Source organism: Hyperolius riggenbachi, chromosome 9 (assembly GCF_040937935.1).
Source record: "Hyperolius riggenbachi isolate aHypRig1 chromosome 9, aHypRig1.pri, whole genome shotgun sequence".
Lineage (NCBI taxonomy): Eukaryota > Metazoa > Chordata > Amphibia > Anura > Hyperoliidae > Hyperolius > Hyperolius riggenbachi.
The window spans coordinates 230,128,955-230,154,602 of NC_090654.1; the positions used below are offsets into that span (position 1 = coordinate 230,128,955).

The 25,648-nt window shown below is 48.8% G+C and overlaps 1 protein-coding gene across 7 annotated transcripts in view; it reads left to right on the forward strand.

The window, feature by feature from the left end:
- LOC137533006 (uncharacterized) overlaps positions 1-25,648 on the forward strand; it is a 63,412-nt gene that overhangs the window by 16,079 nt on the left and 21,685 nt on the right. For 4 of the 7 annotated variants that reach the window (XM_068254131.1, XM_068254132.1, XR_011024106.1 and 1 more), the window contains one exon: positions 11,337-11,513. In XM_068254131.1, the coding sequence (XP_068110232.1) occupies positions 11,507-11,513 (7 nt within the window). In that variant the 5' untranslated portion in view covers positions 11,337-11,506. Of the gene's footprint in view, positions 1-11,336; positions 11,514-11,815; positions 11,940-25,648 lie in introns of those variants that run through there. The other 3 variants (XR_011024107.1, XM_068254130.1, XM_068254129.1) reach the window with 3 other exon arrangements.

Genomic DNA, 25,648 nt, shown 5'->3' on the forward strand with positions numbered 1-25,648 from the left:
TGCCTGTTGATGTCTTGCCTCTCGAAGTCTTGCCTCTCGAAGTCTTGCCTGTTGATGTCTTGCCTCTCGATGTCTTGCCTCTCGATGTCTTGCATCGCGATGTCTTGCCTCTCGATGTCTTGCCTCTCGATGTCTTGCCTCGCGATGTCTTGCCTGTCGATGTCTTGTCTTGCGATGTCTTGCCTCTCGATGTCTTGCCTCTCGAAGTTTTGCCTCTCGATGTCTTGTCTCTCGATGTCTTGTCTCACGATGTCTTGTCTCACGATGTCTTGTCTCACGATGTCTTGTCTCACGATGTCTTGTCTCACGATGTCTTGTCTCTCGATGTCTTGCCTCTCGATGTCTTGCCTCATGATGTCTTGCCTCTCGAAGTCTTGCCTCTCGCTGTCTTGTCTGTCGATGTCTTGCCTCTCGAAGTCTTGCCTCTCGATGTCTTGTCTTGCCTCTCGATGTCTTGTCTTGCGATGTCTTATCTTGCGATGTCTTGCCTCTCGAAGTCTTGCCTCTCGAAGTCTTGCCTCTCGAAGTCTTGCCTCTCGAAGTCTTGCCTCTCGAAGTCTTGCCTCTCGAAGTCTTGCCTCTCGAAGTCTTGCCTCTCGAAGTCTTGCCTCTCGAAGTCTTGCCTCTCGAAGTCTTGCCTCTCGAAGTCTTGCCTCTCGAAGTCTTGCCTCTCGAAGTCTTGCCTCTCGAAGTCTTGCCTCTCGAAGTCTTGCCTCTCGAAGTCTTGCCTCTCGAAGTCTTGCCTCTCGAAGTCTTGCCTCTCGATGTCTTGCCTCTCGATGTCTTGTCTTGCCTCGCAATGTCTTGCCTTGCCTCTCGAAGTCTTGCCTCTCGAAGTCTTGCCTCTCGAAGTCTTGCCTCTCGATGTCTTGACTCTCGATGTCTTGCCTCTCGAAGTCTTGCCTCTCGAATTTTTGCCTCTCGAATTCTTGCCTCTCGAAGTCTTGCCTGTTGATGTCTTGCCTGTCGATGTCTTGTCTCTCGATGTCTTGTCTCTCGACGTCTGGTCTTGCCTCTCGATGTCTTGTCTTGCCTCTCTACGTCTTGCCTCTCGATGTCTTGTCTTGTCTCTCGATGTCTTGCCTAGCGATGTCTTGCCTCTCGATGTCTTGTCTTGCGATGTCTTGCCTCTCTGTCTTGTTTCGCGATGTCTTGCCTCTCGATGTCTTGCCTCTTGATGTCCTGCCTCTCAATGTCTTGTCTTGCGACGTCTTGCCTCTCGATGTCTTGTCTTGCCTCTCGATGTCTTGTCTCACGATGTCTTGGCTCTCGATGTCTTGCCTCTCGAAGTCTTGCCTCTCGAAGTCTTGCCTCTCGAAGTCTTGCCTCTCGAAGTCTTTCCTCTCGAAGTCTTTCCTCTCGAAGTCTTTCCTCTCGAAGTCTTGCCTCTCGAAGTCTTGCCTCTTGAAGTCTTGACTCTCGATGTCTTGTCTTGCCTCGCTTGCCTCTCAAAGTCTTGCCTCTCGATATCTTGCCTCTCGATGTCTTGTTTGTCGATGTCTTGCCTCTCGAAGTCTTGCCTCTCGAAGTCTTGCCTCTCGAAGTCTTGCCTCTCGAAGTCTTGCCTCTCGAAGTCTTGCCTCTCGAAGTCTTGCCTCTCGAAGTCTTGCCTCTCGAAGTCTTGCCTCTCGAAGTCTTGCCTCTCGAAGTCTTGCCTCTCGAAGTCTTGCCTCTCGAAGTCTTGCCTCTCGATGTCTTGCCTCTCGATGTCTTGTCTTGCCTCGCGATGTCTTGCCTCTCGCTGTCTTGCCTGTGGATGTCTTGTCTTTCGATGTCTTGGCTCTCGATGTCTGGTCTTGCCCCTCGATGTCTTGTCTTGCCTCTCGACATCTTGTCTCTCGATGTCTTGCTTCTCGATGTCTGGCCTCTCGATGTCTTGCCTCTCGATGTCTTGTCTTGCGACGTCTTGCCTCTCGATGTCTTGCCTTGCGATGTCTTGCCTTGCGATGTCTTGCCTCTCGATGTCTTGTCTCTCGATGTCTTGTCTCACGATGTCTTGCCTCTCGATGTCTTGTCTCACGATGTCTTGCCTCTCGCTGTCTTGTCTCCTTGCTGTCTTGTCTCTCGATGTCTTGTTTTGCCTCGCGATGTCTTGTCTGTGGATGTCTTGCCTCTTGATTTCTTGTCTTGCCTCTCGATGTCTTGTCTCTCGATGTCTTGCGATGTCTTGCCTCTCGATGTCTTGTCTTGCCTCTCGATGTCTTGTCTGTCGATGTCTTGTCTTGCCTCACGATGTCTTGCATCGCGATGTCTTGCATCGCGATGTCTTGCCTCGCGATGTCTTGCCTCGCGATGTCTTGCCTCGCGATGTCTTGTCTCTCGATGTCTTGCCTCTCGATGTCTTGCCTCTCGATATCTTGCCTCTCGATGTCTTGTCTGTCGATGTCTTGCCTCTCGAAGTCTTGCCTCTCGAAGTCTTGCCTCTCGATGTCTTCTGTTGCCTCTCGATGTCTTGCCTCTCGATGTCTTGTCTTGCCTCTTGATGTCTTGCCTCTCGATGTCTTGTCTTGCGACGTCTTGCCTCTCGATGTCTTGTCTTGCGATGTCTTGCCTCTCGATGTCTTGTCTCTCGATGTCTTGTCTCACGATGTCTTGCCTCTCGAAGTCTTGCCTCTCGCTGTCTTGTCTCCTTGCTGTCTTGCCTGTCGATGTCTTGCCTCTCGATGTCTTGTCTGTCGATGTCTTGTCTTGCCTCGCGATGTCTTGTCTGTCGATGTCTTGCCTCTCGATGTCTTGTCTTGCCTCTCGATGTCTTGTCTTGCCTCTCGATGTCTTGTCTTGCCTCTCGATGTCTTGTCTTGCCTCTCGATGTCTTGTCTTGCCTCTCGATGTCTTGCCTCTCGATGTCTTGCGATGTCTTGCCTCTCGATGTCTTGTCTGTCCTTGTCTTGCCTCACGATGTCTTGCCTCTCGATGTCTTGCCTCTCGATGTCTTGCCTCTCGATGTCTTGTCTGTCGATGTATTGTCTGTCGATGTCTTGCCACTCGATAACTTGCCTCTCAATGTCCTGCCTCTCAATGTCTTGCCTCTCGATGTCTTGCCTCTCGATGACTTGCCTCTCGATGTCTTCTCTGGCCTCTCAATGTCTTGCCTCTCAATGTCTTGTCTTGCCTCTTAATGTCTTGCCTCTCGATGTCTTGCCTCTCGATGTCTTGTCTTGCGATGTCTTGCCTCTCGATATCTTGCCTCGCGATGTCTTGCCTCGCGATGTCTTGCCTCGCGATGTCTTGCCTCGCGATGTCTTGCTTTTCGATGTCTTGCCTCTCGATGTCTTGTCTTGCCTCTCGATGTCTTGTCTTGCCTCTCGATGTCTTGTCTTGCCTCTCGATGTCTTCCCTTGCCTCTCGACGTCTTGCCTCTCGGTGTCTTGTCTCTCGATGTCTTGCCTCGCGATGTCTCATCTCTCGATGTCTTGACTCTTGATGTCTTGTCTTGCCTCGCGACGTCTTGCCTCGCGACGTCTTGTCTTGCCTCTCGACGTCTTGTCCTGTGATGTCTTGTCTCTCGATGTCTTGTCTTGCAATGTCTTGTCTTGCAATGTCTTTTCTTGCAATGTCTTTTCTTGCAATTTCTTGTCTTGCGATGTCTTCTTATGTCTCACGACATCTTTTCTTGTGATGTCTTGTCTCTCGATGATTTTTTTGTCTTGCGATATTTTGTCTTGTGATGTCTTTTCTTGCAATGTCTTGTCTCTCGATGTCTTGTCTTGCGATATTTTGTCTTGCGATGTCTTTTCTTGCAATGTCTTTTTTTGCGATGTCTTGTCTCGCGGTGTCTTGTCTTGCGATGTTGTGTCTTGCGATGTTGTGTCTTGCGATGTTATGTCTTGCGATGTTATGTCTTGCGATGTCTTGATGTCACAAGTTAGCGGAAATTGATTTTATTGGTTTTTTTTCACAAAGTTTCATTTTCCACTAACTTGTGACAAAAAATAAATCTTCTATGAACTCATCATACACCTAACAGAATACCTTGGGGTGTCGTGTTTCTAAAATGGGGTCACTTGTGGGGTTCCTATACTGCCCTGGCATTTTAGGGGCCCAAAACCGTGAGGCGTAGTCTGGAAACCAAATGTCTGAAAATAACTGTTCAGGGGTATAAGCATCTGCAAATTTTGATGTTAGGTGGTCTATGAGGGGCCGAATTTTTTGGAACCGGTCATAAGCAGGGTGGCCTCCTAGATGACAGGTTGTATTGGCACTGAAGTGCAGGAAGCGCAGGATGCTCTCAAATTGTGACCTGGACATGGCAGCAGAGAACATGGGCATGTGATGTATTGGGTGCGTAGACCAATAAGACCGCAATACATTCTTTTTCACTAGCCCCATGTTAAGGAGAAGGCCCCAAAAAATGTTACGTTCGGAAACTTGAAGTGGTTTCCACCAAAAAGGCTGGGCATGGTAGCTTCTCGGATTGGCGGTTGCGTATTGTGTGGCATAACGATTGGTCTCAGCCACAATTAAGTTGTAGAGACCAGCAGTGATCAGGAAAGAAAAATTCGGGCACTGCGGTGGGGCGGGTGAGGGTTTGGCCGAGTGATCAGAAGCCCGTAGGGTGCAGATTAGGACCTGATCTGATGGATAGGAGTGCTAGGGGGTGACAGGTGGTGACAGGAGGTGATTGATGAGTGTCTCAGGGAGTGATTAGAGGGGAGAATAGATGCAATCAATGCACTGGGGAGGTGATCAGAAGGGAGTCTGAGGGGGATCTGAGGGTTTGGCCGAGTGATCAGGAGCCAACACGGGGCAAATTAGGGCCTGATCTGATGGATAGGAGTGCTAGGGGGTGACAGGAGGTGATTGATGGGTGTCTCAGGGGGTGAATAGAGGGGAGAATAGATGCAATCAATGCACTGGGGAGGTGATTGGAAGGGGGTCTGAGGGTTTGGCCGAGTGATCAGGTGCCCACACGGGGCAAATTAGGGCCTGATCTGATGGGTAGGTGTGCTAGGGGGTGACAGGAGGTGATTGATGGGTGTCTCAGGGTGTGATTAGAGGGGGAATAGATGCAAGCAATGCACTGGGGAGGTGATCGGGGGGGGGGGGGTCTGAGGGTGTTGGCGGGTGATTGGGCGTCTGCAAGGGGCAGATGAGGGTCTGATCTGATGGGTAGCAGTGACAGGGGGTGATTGATGGGTGATCAGAGGGTGATTAGAGGGGAGAAAAGATGTAAATAATGCACTTAAGAGGTGATCAGGAGGGGGTCTGAGGCGATCTGAGGGTGTGGGTGGGTGTTCGGGTGCCCGCAGGGGGCAGATTAGGGTCTAATCTGATGGGAAGCAGTGACAGGGGGTGACGGGGTGATTGATAGGTGATCAGGGTGTGATTAGAGGGGAGAATAGATGCAAGCAATGCACTGGCGAGGGGGGGGGGTGGGGTCTGAGGGCGATCTGAGGGTGTGGGCGGGTAATTGGGTGCCCGCAAGGGGCAGATTAGGGTCTGATCTGATGGGAAGCAGTGACAGGGGGTGATTGATGGGTGATTAGAGGGGAGAAAAGGGAGAAAAGATGTAAATAATGCACTTAAGAGGTGATCTGAGGGTGGGTCTGCGGGCGATCTGAGGGTGTGGGTGGTTGATCAGGTGCCCACAAGGGTCAGGTTAGGATCTGATCTGATGGGTGGCAGTGACAGGTGGTGATAGGGGGTGATTGATGGGTGATTGATGGTGATTGACAGGTGATTACAGGGGATGATAGATGTATACAGTACACCGGGGAGGGGGGGGTCTGGGGAGGATCTAAGGGTGTGGGGCTGGAGGTGATCAGGAGTCCCCAGGGGGCAGTTTAGGACCAGATCTAAAATATAGCGTTGACATATAGTGACAGGGGGTGATTGATGGGTGATTAGGGGGGTGATTGGGTGCAAACTGTGGTCTGTGGGGGTGATCAGAGGGGGTCTGAGGGGTGCTGTGGGCGATCAGGGGGCAGGAAAAGTGTGCTGTTGTGCTTACTAGGGGGGCTGCCTCCTGCTCTGGTGGTCCCTCGATCACTGTGACCACCAGGGCAGGAGGCAGCCTGTATAATACACTTTGTATACATTACATAGCATATGATACGCTTACTATGAGGCAGATCAGGGGTTAACAAACCCGCCGGCGCTGCTAATTGGCCGGCGGGTTGACGTCGTGGGTGGGCGGAGCCTAATGCCGGCGGATGCGCGCGATCCCCGGCAATTCAGTCCCCCAGGTACCGTCGCCCATGGGCGTTACTCGGTACTTGGTGTGCCACTTTGCCGACGCCCATAGGTAGTGGGCGGTCGACAAGTGGTTAACATGATGACATTTCCTATTGCTAGATCTACCTCGCCAAATATTCAAACTTGTTTTTATTAATATGAAATGTTAAAGGACAAGCCTGCCATATTTTTTTTTTTTTTTTTTACACTATACCAGTTGCATCCTGCTGATCTTTCATTGCATCAGTAGTGTCTGAATCTCACACCTGAAACAAACGTAGTCACACTTAAAGGACTTCCGAGGCGACAGTTAAAATCTATGGTTAGTCACCTTTGGCTTCTTCCAGACCCTAGGAGCCGTTTCAGTCCCTCGCCACAGCCCCGTCCTCTTCGATGTCCCACTTGGCGCTCGTAATGATTGAGACCCATCAGTGGGGTCGGCTATTCATCCACGTCATCTGACGCATACTGTGCATGCGCACAACTACTGCCCAGTACGTGCCAGATGATGTGGGCACGAATGCCTGCGCAGAAGAGCTGACCCCGCCGGTGGGTTGCGATCATTATGGACGGCCAGCAGGACACCGAGGAGGACTGGGGCAGCGGCGTGGGACTGAAACGGATGCTAAGGGCTGGAAGAAGCCCCAGGTGAGTAACCATAGATTTTCACTGTCACCTCGGCAGTCTTTTAAAGTGATCCTGAAGCATATTTAAAATAATAAAAAAAAAATCAGATACTTTACTAAGGAGTGGGATGGCTCTGGGCTCTATAGGGTCTTCCTGTACTTCTGTACCTCCCATGGTCCCCTTGTTTCTGTGCTGTCTTCCCTGTTAGCTGACTCCAACCAATGGGTTGGAGACTGCTCTCCTCCACCATGGGAGGCTTTGGAAGTCTTCAGGAGCCCAAGTGTATAGGTAAGGTATAGTTGCCCCCCAGTATAGGTAGCCAGTTTAGTTTCCCTAGTTTAGTTAGTATAGTTGCCCTAGTATAGGTAGTATAGTTGCCCTCAGTGCCTGCTCCCCCTACGGCCGCTGCTTGTGTTACCTTATGAGCTGGCGGTCGCTTCCTCTTTTATATTCCCAGGTCGGCCCCTCTCCGCTATGCTCCATCTTCTTTTACAGCAGCACGTCCTGCGGCTGCTGTGAAGAGGAAGACAGCAGGACAGTGGTTCCCATGGTAACGGCGATTTACATTGTCGCTCCAGGAAGCCGCTATCCTGCTTCCTTCCTCCTCACAGCAACCGCGGGACGCGCTGCTGTGAAAGAAGATGGAGGAGAGGGGCTGACCAGAGATTATAAAAGAGGAAAGGGCCGCCAGCTCATAAGGCAACACAAACGGTGGGGGGAGGGGTGCGAGAGGCCAGACCCGCGAACCAGCAGAAAACAGCCCACGGACCAGCAGTAGGCCACCGGACCAGGAGTTGGTGACCCCTGCTCTATAGGGAACATCTTATCTGCATGCTTGTTCAGGCTCTGTGGCTAAAGGCGGCCATACATCTGCCGATTTTATTATATGGGATGAAAATCTGTGCCGCACCAAGCATGCCCGATTGCTGATTTGGCAGATTTTGGGCTAATATCAGTCGAATGTATTGATAAGACATGCTGGGAAATCTCAGGCCGACATGGCTGATCATGTGCATGGTGGTAATGGCATGTCATATCGGGACGATCACGACAGAACACCTGGCCGCAGTCCCTATATGAGTGGTCTACCTATATGGGTGGTCATCTCTGACTACCTATACTGAGTGGGCTGCTTCTGGCTACCTATACAGGGAGTCCTCTTTACTTACCTTTACTTACCTACTTCTTCCTGTAGTCTTTTAGGTCCCTTACCATCCTCCCTGTTCAGCACCACTATGTTATTGTCACTCCATGCACTGTCGCAGCCGTGGTCGCCTCCTCAATCATGCTCATGTACCCAGGAGCATGTTCCTCCTGCACAGTTTAGAAAACTTGCAACTTAGGGCCTGTTTCCACTGTGAAGTGATGCGAGTGCGGCTACCTCGCCGCATCTCATCGCTTCCACTTGCAGCCGCATCTCATCGCTTCCACTTGCAGTCGCTCGCATGCATCCTCCCGCCGTCTCCTCTAGTCACTTCCTTCTACCGCTACGGTAGAAGGAAGTGACTAGAGGAGACAGGCGGGAGGATGCATGCGAGCGTGGGAGAATCAGCAGCATGTTGCAGATTCTCGGATCGCTCCGCATAACCAACATGCAATCGGCCGGATTTGTGGGAAGGCAGCCAAGGCCGGTTCCTAGGGCGGAAAAGTTCAAAGGGCGCATTGCAAACTGTCTGCGTACCGGATCCACGCACATCGCCAATTGCCGAAACAAAGTGATCCACCTGCCTGTGGTGACTGCAGTGTCGCGGTCAGCAGCAAAAGACCTATCTCCGGCTTCTCCACCCCAGTTCCTGCCTGACAGCCCGCCGGTGGATTATGGGGACAGAGTGTGCAGCGCGATTTGGCTGGTGCTGCTGCTCACACTTGGGTGACTCGGGGGCGCAGCTGCTGGAGGCTCATGGTACAGTCTACAGAGCAGCTCCAGGAATTCCAGGATGGAGGAGGACAAGAACGGGGGCGGATAGACAGGAGGCAACTGCACGGCAGAGGAGATTGTCAGACCAGGAAAGGCTCCCCCGGGACTGTCAGCTCCATGCATAGAAACAGGTTGCGTGAGTGACAGCTGGGGGAGGGGGCAATGGGTGGATTGCAAGGCTCGGCATGCATTGAGAGAGCACCTAAAACTCTAAATGTGCCAGCATAACATTCACCTAAAGCACTGCAAGTCAGGTACAAGCTATGTTGACACTTGTTGTGCATTACAAACTGGCTATTCTGGCACTTGTAGTTCCTCACACGTGAGCACATACAGGCTATACTTGCACTTGTAGTTCATCACATACAGGCTATATTGGCACTTGTTGTTTATCACATACAGGCTATACTTGCACTTGTAGTTCATCACATACAGGCTATATTGGCACTTGTTGTTTATCACATACAGGCTATACTGGCTCTTGTAGTGCAACTTGCATTTTAAGTGCAAGTATAGTCTGTTTGTGATGCACTACAAGTGCCAGTATAGCCTGTGTGTGATGCACAACAAGTGCCAGTATAGCCTGTGTGTGATGCACTACAAGTACCAGTATAACCTGTGTGTGATGCACTACAAGTGCCAGCATAGCCTGTGTGTGGCACTACAAGTACCAGTATAACCTGTGTGTGATGCACTGCAAGTGCCAGCATAGCCTGTGTTTGAGGCACTACAAATGCCAGCTTAGCCTGTACCTGCGGTGATTAATTACTGGATCTGATCTACTTTAGGTATGGTGAGCAGACGTCCGGGACATGTCCTGGATTTAGGCAATGTCCTCTGGGAAGTTTCCCACCACCCAAATCCAGAAGCTGTATGGCGGCTCCTATTGTCCCCCAAAGTGTGTAGGCAGGTGACCGGGTGCTACAACTAACACATACAGGACTGCGCTCCAACTGTCAGGCCAAACCACTTCCTCCCTCTTGGTAATGTCAGGGAGGAACAAGCGACAAAGTCACATGATGACGTGCACACCTGCACTCTGTCCTACAGTTCTTTGGTACCACAACTCCCCTCCTGTAGGCAGTCACATGGCTGTGTGACATCAAATATAGGAAGCCATCCACTGCTAGGCAGGTGCGATGGCGGCAGATTTGACTCCAAATCACAACAGGTTCCTGATATATTTCTCTGGCCACTTTGCTAGTACTGAGTTTGACACCTGTTTGCCTTCAGAACTTCCTTTTTCTTCATGGCATTTCTCTGAAATTTTGATTCACATTAATTGACATGATAGCATCACACAGTTTTTGCGGAGTTATGATTTGTATGTACATCCATCATGCAAATTTCCCATTCCACCATATCATGGGGGAAACGCTGCTTTCTTATGTGTTGGGGTAACGTTGTCTAACTATCTTTAGGGCTCGTTCAAACTAGAGGTGTTTTTTGGATTTTTTTAAGCACTGGTGATTTGTACAAATCGCCCTAAAAGCGCTTACACCATACTTTCCAATGAGATAGTTCTCATTGGGGCGTTCCATTTGCTTTTCGCTGACTAAAGCGCTGCATGGACCATTTTCAGGGTGATTTGCCCTGAATGGAAGGTACAGGAAAAACGCAAAATGCTCACAAAATCGCTTTGTGCAGCGATTGTGTTCACGTTTTTAAGAATAATTACTTTGTATTTATTCTATTCCGGATCAAAGAGTTCACTTCCTGACTTGCGTCAGGGAGTAAATTAAAGAAACGCTCTGGAAAACTGCTTACAAAAACGCTTAGAAAAAAACCCAGCATACAGAAATTGCCAGGAATAAAAAAAAAAATGCGTCCAAAAGCGCCCAATGCTAACGGACACCCTATCGGAACGCAATGGGAACGAGGGCTCAGGGTCTCTTTTTCCCGTGTTTTGGCTTACATTGCAGTTAACACTGCCTGCATCATGGCCACAACTATTTTTCACCGGGACTACCTCACTCTGAATCCTCCCGCTCCCCCCACCAAATTGCCTAATCTTTTGTTTGGAAAAAAAAAAACACGTTAGGATGCTGTTGGTCAGGGGGCGGCTGGTGATAGTGGGCCTAGGGTGGTAAAAAGTACAAATCCGGCCCTGCATGCAATGGAAACTGTTCCATTGCTGTGCAATAATTACAGTTTGGCCATGGAGCGATGCGACTATGTAGCCGCATCCCACCGCGTACAATGGCAACGGGCCCTTAGTAGATGCAGCACACTGTTGGCGAAGGGAGTGTGATTGAGGATAAATGCATTCGGGGACAAGCATGTGCAGTAATCATATTTTTTTTTTGGGGGGGAGGGGCAGGGGGCCCCAACAAAAACTTTGCTATGGGGCCTTATGATTTCTAGCTACGCCCCTGGTCCCAGCCTGTCCCCACCAGCAGCCTCTCTGCACTGCCAGTATTATTGCTGCACCCAGCTGTGGAGGATAGGGGTGCCGTACATACCACTGAGAAAGATGCCAAACCCTGTCCATGAATATATAATTGTCACATTATGGCATTCAAAAGAGCAGTTTTTGCATCATTTACCAGCCCATAATCTACTCCTGGAAATCTATTTACATAACATCCATTCTAACTCGTGTCATTTCTCCTACCAGCCGCTAGGGGAGCTCCGGACTGTAGCTGGCATTACTGACTGGACAGCCGCTCTTGTTCCTGTATGTTTGACGGTGGCTGTGGCAGCTGAGACGGCTCCTGGCGAAAGGCCGCACTTGACTTCTGTCTCTGCCGCTACATCTGCAGGACGTAGGAGTGTCAGGATGACGGCATGGCAGGTAATGTGGTGGGCCGCTCGTGTACCGCTGAGGATGGCTCCTGCAGTGACACGTGACCACGGCCCTTCTTCTATGCTTGTGCTAATAGGAAAATATATCCCTAGTCCCAGTCTGTATCTACCAGCAGCCTCTGCGCTTACTGTATTCTTGCTGGACACAGCTGTGGAGGATAGAGGTGAGGCAGTACATGCAGGTGGCAAATGTGACAGGGCTCTACAGTGCCATTTCTCTTACCAGCCGCTAGGGGGAGCTCCGGGTTGTAGCTGGTGTTACTGAGCTGCTCTGTTCCACTTCTTGTTCCTGGATGGTTTGCCGGTGGGTGGCGTTGCCGAGATGGCTCCTGGCTGTCGGGAGACGGAGTGAAATGCGCACGTCTGTCTCCGCAGCAGGAAGGTGGGTGCCAGCCAGGCTGACGCACGTGTGCAGGTGGGCGCTCGTGTACCGTTGAGGATGGATCGTGCAATCAGCATAACCACGGCCTTATTGCTATTACTAATATGAGTATGAAGCCCTAGTTCCTGCCCGTCACCACCAGTAGTCTCACTGCACTTATTGTATTATTGCTGAAGGAACATCTACGTGGAGATGAGGAATTACATGCAACTTGGACATTTTAAGGAGCTTGTGCTGTGTATGGCTGTGTTTGCTGCTGTGCTGTACTGTGCAGTGTGGCCTGATGTGCTGTGTATGCTGCGGTACTCTGTATGGCTGTGTATGCTGAGTAATTAATAAATATATATATATATATATATATATATATATATATAATATTCATTCATATATTCATTTCCACATGTAGCTGAGTTCAATGCCTTACTACTGCTCTTTGCTTGTGCTTGGCATGGAGATTGTACAAGAGCTCCCTCCCCCACACACGAAACTGTATTTTGACGGGTAGCTCCACTGCGTGTCAAATGGGACATGCATGGTGTTACTAAACGCTCAGCTATTCGGCTGCATGTAATCGCAGTTAAAAAGCGCTTTGTGGTCGGGAGGCTGAAATGACCGCCAAGAGAAATAGTTCAGTCACCTATAGAAATTAGGTTGAAGGGTCAGTTCACACGGTCTTCTACCTGAGTCTCATTTAGCTGATGCGGAATGCTTTTCTGCAACTGAGCAGAACGACGGGAGCACAGGTGTATGTTGTCACCTCTAGAGCACCCCAGGGGGACATGGAAGTGCTGAATGTAGCCGATCATGCAGCAGCCAAGACAATATTACAGGATCTATTGCGGCGTTTACACAAATGATGCATAAAGTCAAAATCATAATTTAAAAAAAACAAACCGCTTCCTTGCACTTGAATGGGCAGCGTGGGAACACCAAAAGCTGCATTTAGAAACACTTAATACATTTTTCAATCACTTTATACATTTATTGCATCACTTTTATTCAGGGCTGTGGAGTCGGAGTCGTGGAGTCGGGCAATTTTGGGTGCCTGGAGTCGGAGTCGGGAAAAAATGCACCGACTCTGACTCCTAATTAATTTGTAACTGTAATTAAAATAGAAAATATGATAAAATGTTCTATTTCTCAGATAATAGTCATTAAAAATAATGTATATATACAGTAAAAGCTGTGCTTAGTCCACAAAAATGAAATAAACCAATCAAAATTAGTTACTTGTGCTGCTTCAATAAAGCAGTCCCTGTATTTTTAAGGTCAGATATACATATCTGATTGTGACTGTATATATGATGTGTACACAGGAATCTCTTATATATACTAAATAACATCTATGCTGTAAGAATAAAGCCTGATGTGTAGCTGTGTCACTAATAGAGATGGTCAATGAGATGGAAATAATTCTGGTGGTGGAGGAGGACAACGAGGGACTGATTATCCTGAAGGCGGCTGGAGGAAGCCCCAGGTATGTATAAAACTTTAATTTCATCTGTCTCAGGTTTACTTTGTTACACAGTAGTACTATACTCTGCATATGCACTCCCCACAGAGCTGCAGGGAATCCACTGAGAATGCTGTGCACATTGAACACAGAGGTGTTGTCTGTCACCCAGAATTTCCTCATTTCCCTGCAGAGTACCTGCACATCATTCTTACATGTACCCACACTTACATTGCCTAGGGCCTGATAGATGTTCTTTGTTCCGGTTTGTACCTTTTACAAGTACTCTTACCAAGGACTAGTTTTAGTCTAAAGGGAATAAATATAGTAGTCTACATATCCTTCTCACTTCAGTTGTCTTGTAAAATTCCTAAGCGTTGGCAGTTAAGAGACAAATTTCATGTTACATACTTTTAATCAACAAAATTGTAATATGCAAATTAGAGGAGTCGGAGTCGGTGGAATCCTAAACTGAGGAGTCTGAGTCGGAGTCGGTGGATTTTTGGACCGACTCCACAACCCTGCTTTTATTGTTAAGCACACTTCAGGTGCTCCATTTTTTTTTTTTTTTTTAAATATACTTTTTTTTTCTTTGTTTTCTATTTCCCTTTGGGTAGGGAGAGCTTAAAGGATACGTCCAGGCACAAAACAAATCAAAAATCCACTTACCTGGAGCTTTCTCCAGCCCCTGGCAGCCGCCCTGTGCTCTTGCCACAGCTCTTGTGGCTCCCGGTCTCCTCCGCTGCAGATGCCGACCTCGCCAGGTTGGCTTTCCGGGTTGGCTCCTTGTGCGCTCCACCGCATGGGTCACGTGGTAGCACTGACGTCATCAGGACTGGACTGCGCAGGCGCAGTAGTTCTGCCTGGACGTATCCTTTTAAGGCCATGTTCACAGTGGCTATTGCATTCCGTGTGACAGCAGGAACACAACAGATCTGGGCAATGGCGCTGTATGTTATGCTCACAGTGTATCCGGTACAGTGACTCATACAGCCATCCTCTTCAGTGCAGTACCTACTAGCACACATTCTTCACAATAGCTGCCATGATGTCATCCTGGCACTAATCCTCCCTTCAGACGTATCGGCCCGCCCAGACTGCGGCCTTTTGCTCTGCATCTCCAATAAACAGGAGCCGTCTCAGCTGCCACACCCACCAGCAAAACATCCAGCAACAAGAAGTGAACAAGTGCATCCGGTACAGTGAAAAGTATGCTTCACTCTTACTGTTAATGCACGTGTTAAGTGGTAACACACTACCAAGCAGAAACTCTCCTGCTGCACTGTGAACTTTACATAGGTGGTGAATGGAAAGCGGCTGTTAGGCCTTTGCACTCTACATGCGACTCTTTTTTTTTTTTTTTTTTGTATACGTTCCGATTTTTGATTCTGATTAAAAAACGTAGCAGCATTTTTAATCAAAATCAAAAATCGGATCGCATAAAAAATCGGAATCGCATGTGGTGTGTAAGAGACCTTGAACTGCAAGGCACCACTTTGAGCGTGGTCTAAAGGCAAGGCAACAGTCACTTACCTGTGCCTGTTGAGGGCAGGGAGCTATCATGGTGATTGAGCTTTATAACCTTATTCATCTAAGAAGTGATCATGCACTAACCGAGTGAAGGTAGGGAAAACAAAATTAGACACTGTATCCGTGAGGACAGTCCCTATATATGTACAACAACGGTATAAGTCGCTCTAATATAAAAGACTATTTAGTCAGACCAGAGTGCCCTTTTAGGCAACTCTAAATGTGGAGAGATACATGTCTGTATGCGTTATGAATTTAGTGGAGGTCTTTGCTTATCCCCCACTCTGACACTTAGTCTGAGTGGTGTAGCTATTCCACTAGAGATTGCTCTCACACAAGAAAGATAGAGAACAGTTGTATTACCAGTGCGCAGTCAGTGTCTCAATGTACACTATACATGCATGGTATGGGTACACATGCAACTGTTCGCTAATAGTAGCTGAGGTAAATAAGAGGTGCTATATTACAAAGTGCTTGCATATGGAGTTTCTTGACATGTTTCACCTAACGGCTTTATCAAAGAAGTGCTATACATATATACAAATGCAAAGAAATACACCCCCCACCACCAAAAAGTCCCCCAGCAACAAAGCCCCAGTCAGAGCTGCAGCACCCTGTCTGGTGCACACCTAAATACTGTGAGGATCAATGCTCCGCCCACAGGGCGGGTATCTTACATATATGCTGTATACAGATTTCGTGGCGTTCCTGTATCGAGCAATGGTGGACTGGGTAGTGGCGAGAGTACGCCTCCTATTAGGAGGCGTGCGTCACATCCGGCCCCGCCATCACGGCCGTTGCCAAGGACGCCGTCGCGCGTAGCAGTCTCATGTCTCCGCCCTTAGGCTGCGCGCGGCGAGTGTGCTCACCATGGCGACCAGGGACGCATACCATCCGCCATATGGATGGCTGCCAGAGAAGCGTCCGCCCGTGCAATGTGAGCGCGCGTCTGCCCCAATGTTACAGTGTGTCCTCCCCTGTGCGCCGCGACAAAACAGGGCAGAGGCTGCAGATGCACTTGGCAACATGGATGCATACGAATGTATGGTGAGGGAGCAATAAAGTTATGCCTGACATTAGACATATCATACTGTCCAAATCAAATAGATAAGGTGATACCTTGTTCCTATATGTGATTAATTGGTTAGTCTCCTAGGGCATATAACCCTGCCCCCCTATTTGTATTTGATAGGGGAATCTGATCCCAGATAGTTGCATCAATCATTTGTATTGTGATTTATTATTTTATTGTATCCTATCTCCAGATGATTGTACTAAAATCAATAATATACAAGTGTGCCATGTATCACGCCCTGATTGATGTGTGTCCTAAACAAATCAAATGGTACATTCTTTTGTTTATAAACAGAGATGTGAAGGCGTTCGGACGTGGCTGATGACAGAGATTAACCACTTCAGTCAGTATTATGGACACGTATCTGGCCAGGAGGCCCAACTATTCACATGAGCACATTAGTCTTTTGCTCATTATTATAGTTATCTAAAGGTCTATCATATGTGCCCACATCAAGATTCAACGCTTTTGAATAGGTGAAAGACATTAATTTGTTTGCACGCAAATTAGCCCTTATTAAACTATTTGAGTCGAAGGACGCCAAAGATAGAAAAAGCATGAAGGGTGAGAAGGAAGCCTTGGAAGATCTACTTAGAGAGAATGACATAGGCACAGTAGAAATGGCACCACCCAGTTGCCAAAAGAAAAAAAGTTTGTTCTGTCCCTCCCTGACACAATACTCACAGATTAGCACCTTTGTAGAAATGGTCACACGGGCACTGAGACAACTTGAGGTTGACACATATCACCAACCGATCCATGACAACCTTGACCATACAGAGAGACAGGCCCTTGAAGCTCTTAGAAAAAAAACGACCAAATAGTGATTAACCAGCTGAGCGGTCTGGACGAGCTCAGCTCATCCAACACCGCCAGCGGCTGCCGCTCAGGCCCTGCTGGGCCGATTTTGATGAAATAAAAAGCAGCACACGCAGCCGGCACTTTGCCAGCCGCGTGTGCTGCCTGATCGCCGCCGCTCTGCGGCGATTCGCCGCGAGCAGCGGCGAAAGAGGGCCCCCCTAGCCGCCTGAGCCCTGCGCAGCCGGAACAAAAAGTTCCGGCCAGCGCTAAGGGCTGGATCGGAGGCGGCTGACGTCGATGACGTCACTCCGCTCGTCGCTATGGCGACGATATAAGCAAAACAAGGAAGGCCGCTCATTGCGGCCTTCCTTGTTTATTCTGGGCGCCGGAGGCGATCGGAAGATCGCCTCCGGAGCGCCCTCTAGTGGGCTTTCTGAAATAGTTTTTTTTTTATTTAAAAAAAACCCTCCCGCAGCCACCCTGGCGATTTAATCAGAACGCCAGGGTGGTTAAACCTGCTGATAAAGGGGGAAATATAGTGGTAATGGACGTTTCACTATATGAAAATATGTGTATGGAATTGTTGGGGGACCAACAACAATATAAACGTTTACCTAATAATCCCCTCATGGACCATCAGAAAGAACTACAGGGGCTACTCAAAAGCAGATTTGAGAATGGAGGACTAGACTCAGATGACTATGAACGTCTCAAGAAGTCCACAGAACACCCAGTAATAGCAGTATTTTATGCCCTCCCAAAAATTCACAAGGAAAGATCCCCACCACCGGGGAGACCTATTGTATCAGGGAGACAAAGCCTGACTGACGCGAGTAGTCAATATGTAGACACATTTCTCCGACCATTTGTTGAGACTTTACCCTCATATTTGAAAGACACTAAAGATGTCCTGACGAAACTGCAAGATTTAGTGGTAAAACCAGATACTCTACTAGCCAGTATCGATGTAGAGGCTCTATATAGTAATATCCAACATGACCTAGGCATCAAAGCCGTACAACACTTTTTGTCAACGAGAGGTATTCACATGAAAGAACATAACCTCACCATCATGAGTTTACTTTCATTCATCCTTACCCACAACATCTTCTGGTTTGGGGGTCGGACCTACCACCAGCTCAGGGGCAGTGCAATGGGGACGGCTTGTGCCCCCTCCTATGCTAATCTGTTCCTGGGCTGGTGGGAGGACACTGTGGTCTTTGTTGAAGACCTCGAATTCTACACAGCACACATAGCTTATTGGGGAAGGTTCATGAATGACATTGTGATACTGTGGGAGGGACCCCGTGAACTGTTCATAGATTTTGTGTCCATACTGAATAACAATCAAATTGGTATGAGATTCACTTATGAAGTGAGTGACACACATATTAATTTCTTGGATCTCACTATAAGAAAGGACAGTGAGGGCAGGATTGGAACATGTATATTTCGTAAACCCACTGCAACAAATTCACTGTTGAAATGGGACAGTTCCCACCCCAGGTCATTAAGGACAAGCATCCCGATAGGCCAGTTTCTCCGGGCCCGCAGAAACTGCTCGAGTGATGAGACATTTGAACAAGAGTGTGCGGTGCTGACCAATAGATTCAGACAGAGGATTCCCAGATAACGTGATAGAGAAGGCATATAGACGGGCAAAGGGTACACCCAGACAACAAACTTTGGAGAACACCTCCAAGACAACAACCAATGATAGGGACACCAATATGACACAACGGACACCACCTCGATTGGTTGGTACATTCACGGAACACTCCCATAGTGTATTCGAAATAGTAAAACACTACTGGCCTATACTTATCAAAGATAAGGACCTCTCCAGGATCTTACCCTCACATCCCTCCGTTACATATAGGAGAGCCTCTAATTTAAAGAGACACTGAAGCGAGACTAAATCTCGCTTCAGGTCTTATATATATAGCAGGGGCACGTGTGCCCCTGCTAAAACGCCGCTATCCTGCGGCTTAACGGGGGTCCCTTCACCCCCAACCCACCCCCCTGCAAATGTTGGTCGCTGGAGATATCCTTCCTGGAGGCAGGGCTAACGGCTGCAGCCCTGCCTTGCGCATCGCCGCCTCTCCCCCGCCCCTCTCAGTGAAGGAAGACTGAGAGGGGCGGGGGAGAGGCGGAGATACGCGTCTGACAGACGCGCATGGGGCAGGGCTGCGGCGGTTAGCCCTGCCCCAACCAGGAAGCGCTCCCCCGCTGCACGGAGGGGGTTTGGGGGGACAGGGACCCCCGTTAAGCTGCGCTATAGCGGCGTTTTAGCAGGGGCATGCATGCCCCTGCTAGCTATGAGGTCTGAAGCGAGATCTATTCTCGCTTCAGACTCTCTTTAACCTCCTTAGCGGTAACCCCGTGCTGGACACGGGGTAAGCCGCCGGAGGGTGCCGCTCAGGCCCTGCTGGGCCGATTTTCATAATTTTTTTTTTGCTGGACGCAGCTAGCACTTTGCTAGCTGCGCCAGCACTCTGATCGCCGCCGGCCCCCGCCCGATCGCCGCTATTTGCTGCGGCGCGCGCCCCCCCCCCCCCCCAGACCCCAGCGCTGCCTGGCCAATCAGTGCCAGGCAGCGCCGAGGGGTGGCCCGGGACTCCCAATGACGTCCCGACGTCAGTGACGACGGTGACGTCATCCCGCCCCGTCGCCAGGGCGACGGGGGAAGCCCTCCAGGAAATCCCGTTCTATGAACGGGATTTCCTGATCGGAGATCGCCGAAGGCGATCGAAGCGGGCGGGGGGATGCCGCTCAGCAGTGGCTATCATGTAGCGAGCCCTCGGCTCGCTACATGATTAAAAAAAAAAATTTTTTTTAAAAAACTGCTGCGCTCCCTCCTGGCGGTATTTTTCATACCGCCAAGGAGGTTAAGAGACATCCTAGTTCATAGTGCGTTCTCCAAAACACCTGTGCATACTACTACATGGCTACCAACCAAACCCAATGGTTCGTTCCACTGTGGGAGATGCAAAGCATGGAAATACATGCCGACAACAAAGAATTTTATAGCCCCACATAATGGAAGATCATTTGAGATCCGGTCATTCATAACATGTGACACAAAGGCGGTAGTATACGCTGCCAGTTGTAAATGTGATTTACTGTACGTGGGCAAGACAACGAGAGCACTCAAAGAAAGAGTGCTTGAGCACATAGGTGATATTAAACATAAAAACGATACAGCCATAGCGAGGCACATGAACCTTGTGCACCCCCAATCAAGATTTGATATCCGTTTTTGGGGGGTTCAACACTGGAGAAAAAGTCTGAGAGGAGGGAACTTGGATAGGAAATTGACACAAATTGAGTCACAGTGGATATATCGATTAAACTCAATAGCACCAAATGGGCTAAATGAGGACTTCAATTTGGCATGTTTTTTATAAAGCCGTGTGCAACCTTGTGTAACTGTCTATAAAAATGAGCAAAAGACTAATGTGCTCATGTGAATAGTTGGGCCTCCTGGCCAGATACGTGTCCATAATACTGACTGAAGTGGTTAATCTCTGTCATCAGCCACGTCCGAACGCCTTCACATCTCTGTTTATAAACATAAAGAATGTACCATTTGATTTGTTTAGGACACACATCAATCAGGGCGTGATACATGGCACACTTGTATATTATTGATTTTAGTACAATCATCTGGAGATAGGATACAATAAAATAATAAATCACAATACAAATGATTGATGCAACTATCTGGGATCAGATTCCCCTATCAAATACAAATAGGGGGGCAGGGTTATATGCCCTAGGAGACTAACCAATTAATCACATATAGGAACAAGGTATCACCTTATCTATTTGATTTGGACAGTATGATATGTCTAATGTCAGGCATAACTTTATTGCTCCCTCACCATACATTCGTATGCATCCATGTTGCCAAGTGCATCTGCAGCCTCTGCCCTGTTTTGTCGCGGCGCACAGGGGAGGACGCACTGTAACATTGGGGCAGACGCGCGCTCACATTGCACGGGCGGACGCTTCTCTGGCAGCCATCTATATGGTGGATGGTATGCGTCCCTGGTCGCCATGGTGAGCACACTCGCCGCGCACAGCCTAAGGGCGGAGACATGAGACTGCTACGCGCGACGGCGTCCTTGGCAACGGCCGTGATGGCGGGGCCGGATGTGACGCACGCCTCCTAATAGGAGGCGTACTCTCGCCACTACCCAGTCCACCATTAGACGCCGGAGCGCTCGACACAGGGCCTGCCACTGGGAGCCATCATATGTGCAGCTCGATACAGGAACGCCACGAAATCTGTATACAGCATATATGTAAGATACCCGCCCTGTGGGCGGAGCATTGATCCTCACAGTATTTAGGTGTGCACCAGACAGGGTGCTGCAGCTCTGACTGGGGCTTTGTTTCTGGGGGACTTTTTGGTGGTGGGGGGTGTATTTCTTTGCATTTGTATATATGTATAGCACTTCTTTGATAAAGCCGTTAGGTGAAACATGTCAAGAAACTCCATATGCAAGCACTTTGTAATATAGCACCTCTTATTTACCTCAGCTACTATTAGCGAACAGTTGCATGTGTACCCATACCATGCATGTATAGTGTACATTGAGACACTGACTGCGCACTGGTAATACAACTGTTCTCTATCTTTCTTGTGTGAGAGCAATCTCTAGTGGAATAGCTACACCACTCAGACTAAGTGTCAGAGTGGGGGATAAGCAAAGACCTCCACTAAATTCATAACGCATACAGACATGTATCTCTCCACATTTAGAGTTGCCTAAAAGGGCACTCTGGTCTGACTAAATAGTCTTTTATATTAGAGCGACTTATACCGTTGTTGTACATATATAGGGACTGTCCTCACGGATACAGTGTCTAATTTTCATAGACTGGAAAAATTACTCCTTTGTGCAGGAGAAAAGTAATAAGATAAATTGTTACTGTTTTTCGCTATTTCAAATTACAGACTTGGATGACTATGACTTTTAAGCTACAGATAAGGGGGTTGATTCATTATTCTTTATCGCGCTGTTCAGAGCGAGCTAATTGTTACACTTGCACACTACGCATGCAGCTAACAGCGTACCGTGTGCTCTTCAAGTACACCTGACCTGGTTCTCTCCCTCCGATATTTTTGGTGACCCAGAACTCATTGGGGTGTGTAAGGGACTACAATGGTCCTAAAAGCCCCCTTACTAAGATGTTAAGAAAAACAAAAGTTTGCTTTCCTAAAACAGAAAGAATTTGCGATAATTCAGGTTGGAGTGAGCTCGAGATGTCTCCCAGGCACCACTGCTGATTATATGCAAATTAACCATTGTACCCTTAGAAGCTAAACACACCTCCAGAACCGCTGGAATGCAATGATGTGTCAGCTTGTTAATATGTACAGAGCCATAATAATCCAACATGCATACAGACTGTTTCGGATTGTTTGATCCTCATCAGTGCATGGCATGGATTAATTTGGCTCTATGGAGTAGGGCTTGTAAATCCGAGAGGCACAGACTAACCAGCAAGCTCATGGTGACCCAGAACTCATTGGGGTGTGTAAGGGACTACAATGGTCCTAAAAGCCCCCTTACTAAGATGTTAAGAAAAACAAAAGTTTGCTTTCCTAAAACAGAAAAAAATTATCGCAAATTCTTTCTGTTTTAGGAAAGCAAACTTTTGTTTTTCTTAACATCTTAGTAAGGGGGCTTTTAGGACCATTGTAGTCCCTTACACACCCCAATGAGTTCTGGGTCACCATGAGCTTGCTGGTTAGTCTGTGCCTCTCGGATTTACAAGCCCTACTCCATAGAGCCAAATTAATCCATGCCATGCACTGATGAGGATCAAACAATCCGAAACAGTCTGTATGCATGTTGGATTATTATGGCTCTGTACATATTAACAAGCTGACACATCATTGCATTCCAGCGGTTCTGGAGGTGTGTTTAGCTTCTAAGGGTACAATGGTTAATTTGCATATATTCAGCAGTGGTGCCTGGGAGACATCTCGAGCTCACTCCAACCTGAATTATCGCAAATTCTTTGTTTTATGAAAGCAAACTTTTGTTTTTCCGATATTTTTAATATAGTTTTATTACTGGTGCTGTGCGGCTAGCACCATCCTCCCCCTCCTGTGTCCCCTGTAGTCCCCGTTCTGCATAGGTTGTAATCTTGGACTGAGGCAGAACGTCGATTATGTGGGGGGAGGTAGTTGCAGTTCTTCCTCCCCCTCTGCTCGTCCATAATTCATCCCCCTCCAGTCACCACTATATGTCCCCTTATGATTTACTGCACACAGCGTGCAGGGGAGCTGTGTGCGATCTTGTGGTATTTGAGTTAGCACATGACCATGCACAGCGCAGCTCCCCTGCTGTGTGCAGTACATCACAAGGGGAACTATAGTGGCGAGTGGAGGGGGCAGGACTAAGGACGGCAGAGGGGAGTAAGAGCTGTCACTTCCTCCCCCCACATACAATTCTGGTAGCTGGAGGGGGAGGATGGTGCGGTGTGCTGGTCACACAGCACCAGTACCAAAACATTAAAAGTATCGCGCAGCAGGTCAGGGGTACTTTAAATAGGACCTCCATGCAAAAATTAAAAATCAGTCAGCGCTGCTGTAATGAAAAGTTATATTTACCTCCGGAGTCTCGTCCCACGAAGCCGCCCTGAAGTCCCTGCATCACTCCACTTCTGCCACTTGGCCTCTTTCTCCTGTGAGAAAAAATGCCAAGCTATTTACTGCAGTACATAGCTCGGCGGTTTTTCTCGGACGAGAGAGGGAGGCAGGGCCAAGAGGCGGAAGCATAGTGATGTGTGGACTTCAAGGCGGCTGACTGATTTTTATTTTCTGCATGGAGGTCCTCTTTAAGGTTGCCCTCAAAGTTGCATTTGACTTCTATAATAAGTAAAAATGTACTTTAACATGATGACATTTCCTATTGCTAGATCTACCTTGCCAAATATTCAAACTTTTTTTTTATTATTATGAAATGTTAAAGGACAAGGCTGCCATATTTTTCTTTTTAAACTATACCAGTTGCATCCTGCTGATCTTTCATTGCATCAGTAGTGTCTGAATCTCACACCTGAAACAAACGTAGTCACACTTAAAGGACTTCCGAGGCGACAGTTAAAATCTATGGTTAGTCACCTTTGGCTTCTTCCAGCCCCTAGGAGCCGTTTCAGTCCCTCGCCACAGCCCTGTCCTCTTCGACGTCCCGCTTGGCGCCCGTGATGATCGAGACCCATCAGTGGGGTCGGCTATTCATCCACGTCATCTGACGCGTACTGTGCATGCGCACAACTACTGCACAGTACGTGCCAGATGATGTGGGCACGAATGCCTGAGCAGAAGAGCTGACCCCGCCGGGTAGGTCACGATCATTATGGCTGGCCAGCAGGACATCGAGGAGGTCTGGGACAGCGGCGAGGGACTGCAACGGATGCTAGGGGCTGGAACAAGCCCCAGGTGATTAACCATTGATTTTCAATGTCATCTCGGCAGTCTTTTAAAGTGATCCTGAAGCATATTTAAAATAATAATAATAAAAATCAGATACTTTGCTAAGGAGAGGGAAGGCTCTGGGCTCTATAGGGTCTTCCTGTACCTCAGTACCTCCCATGGTCCCCTTGTTTCTGTGCCGTCTCCCCTGTTAGCTGTCTCCAACCAATGGGTTGGAGACTGCTCTCCTCTGCCATGGGAGGCTTCGGAAGCCTTCAGGTGTGCAAGTGCCCCCTGTATAGGGTATCTAGGTATGGTTGCCCCCCAGTATAGGTAGCCAGTTTAGTTGCCCCAGTTTAGCTAGTATAGTTGCCCCAGTATAGGTAATATAGTTACCCTTAGTGCCTGCTCCCCCCATGGCCACCACTTGTGTTACCTTATGAGCTGGCGGTCGTTCCTCTTTTATATTCCTAGGTCGGCCCCTCTCCTCTGCTCCTTTATCTTCTTTAAAAGCAGCACGTCCTGTGGCTGCTGTGAAGAGGAAGACAGCAGGTCAGTGGTTCCCATGGTAACGGCGATTTACATTGCCGCTACAGGAAGCCGCTGTCCTGCTTCCCTCCTCCTTACAGCAAGCGCGGGACGCGCTGCTGTGAAAGAAGATGGAGGAGAGGGGCTGACCGGGAAATATAAAAGAGGAAAAGGCCTCCAGCTCATAAGGCAACATAAACGGTGGGGGGAGGGGTGCGAGAGGCCAGACCGGCGAACCAGCAGAAAACAGCCCACGGACCGACAGTGGGCTCCCGGACCTGGAGTTGGGGACGCCTGCTCTATAGGACCCAGAGCCTTCCCTCTTCTTAGGTAAGTCTCTGTTTCTTTTTCTTTAAATATGGTTCAGGTTTTCTTTAAGGCTTCTTGCACGCAGGGACGTTACAGGCGCACGTTAGTGCAGCCTGTAACGCTCCCCCAACGCACAGCAATGTAACACAAGTGGGCTGTTCACACTGCCCACGTTGCGTTACATTGTAACGCAGCAAAGTGCTGCATGCTGTGTGTTCTACGCGGCTAAGCCGCGTTAGACTGTTTGCGCATGCTCAGTCATGTTGGGGAGGAGGGGAGAGCGGCCGGGCACATGGCTAATTAATATTCACTGCACTCAGTGACGTGCAGTGTTTACTTCCTGGAGCGGCCGCTTTGTGCGGCGATTGGCCGGGCTGGACCACGTGATGCCGCATGCGTCCAAGAGTACGCATCATGGCATCACGGACGCCAGAGTGAGCTGCACAACGTGGCTCACTCTGACGTCCACATCAGAGAGCACCAGGCGTTGTGTTAGGGGCACGTTATGTGCCCTATAACGTCCCCTAAACGCAACGTCCTGGTGTGTGACTAGCCTAAGTCTTACAACTTATCTGCACGCTTGTTCAGGCTCTATGGCTAAAGGCGGCCATACA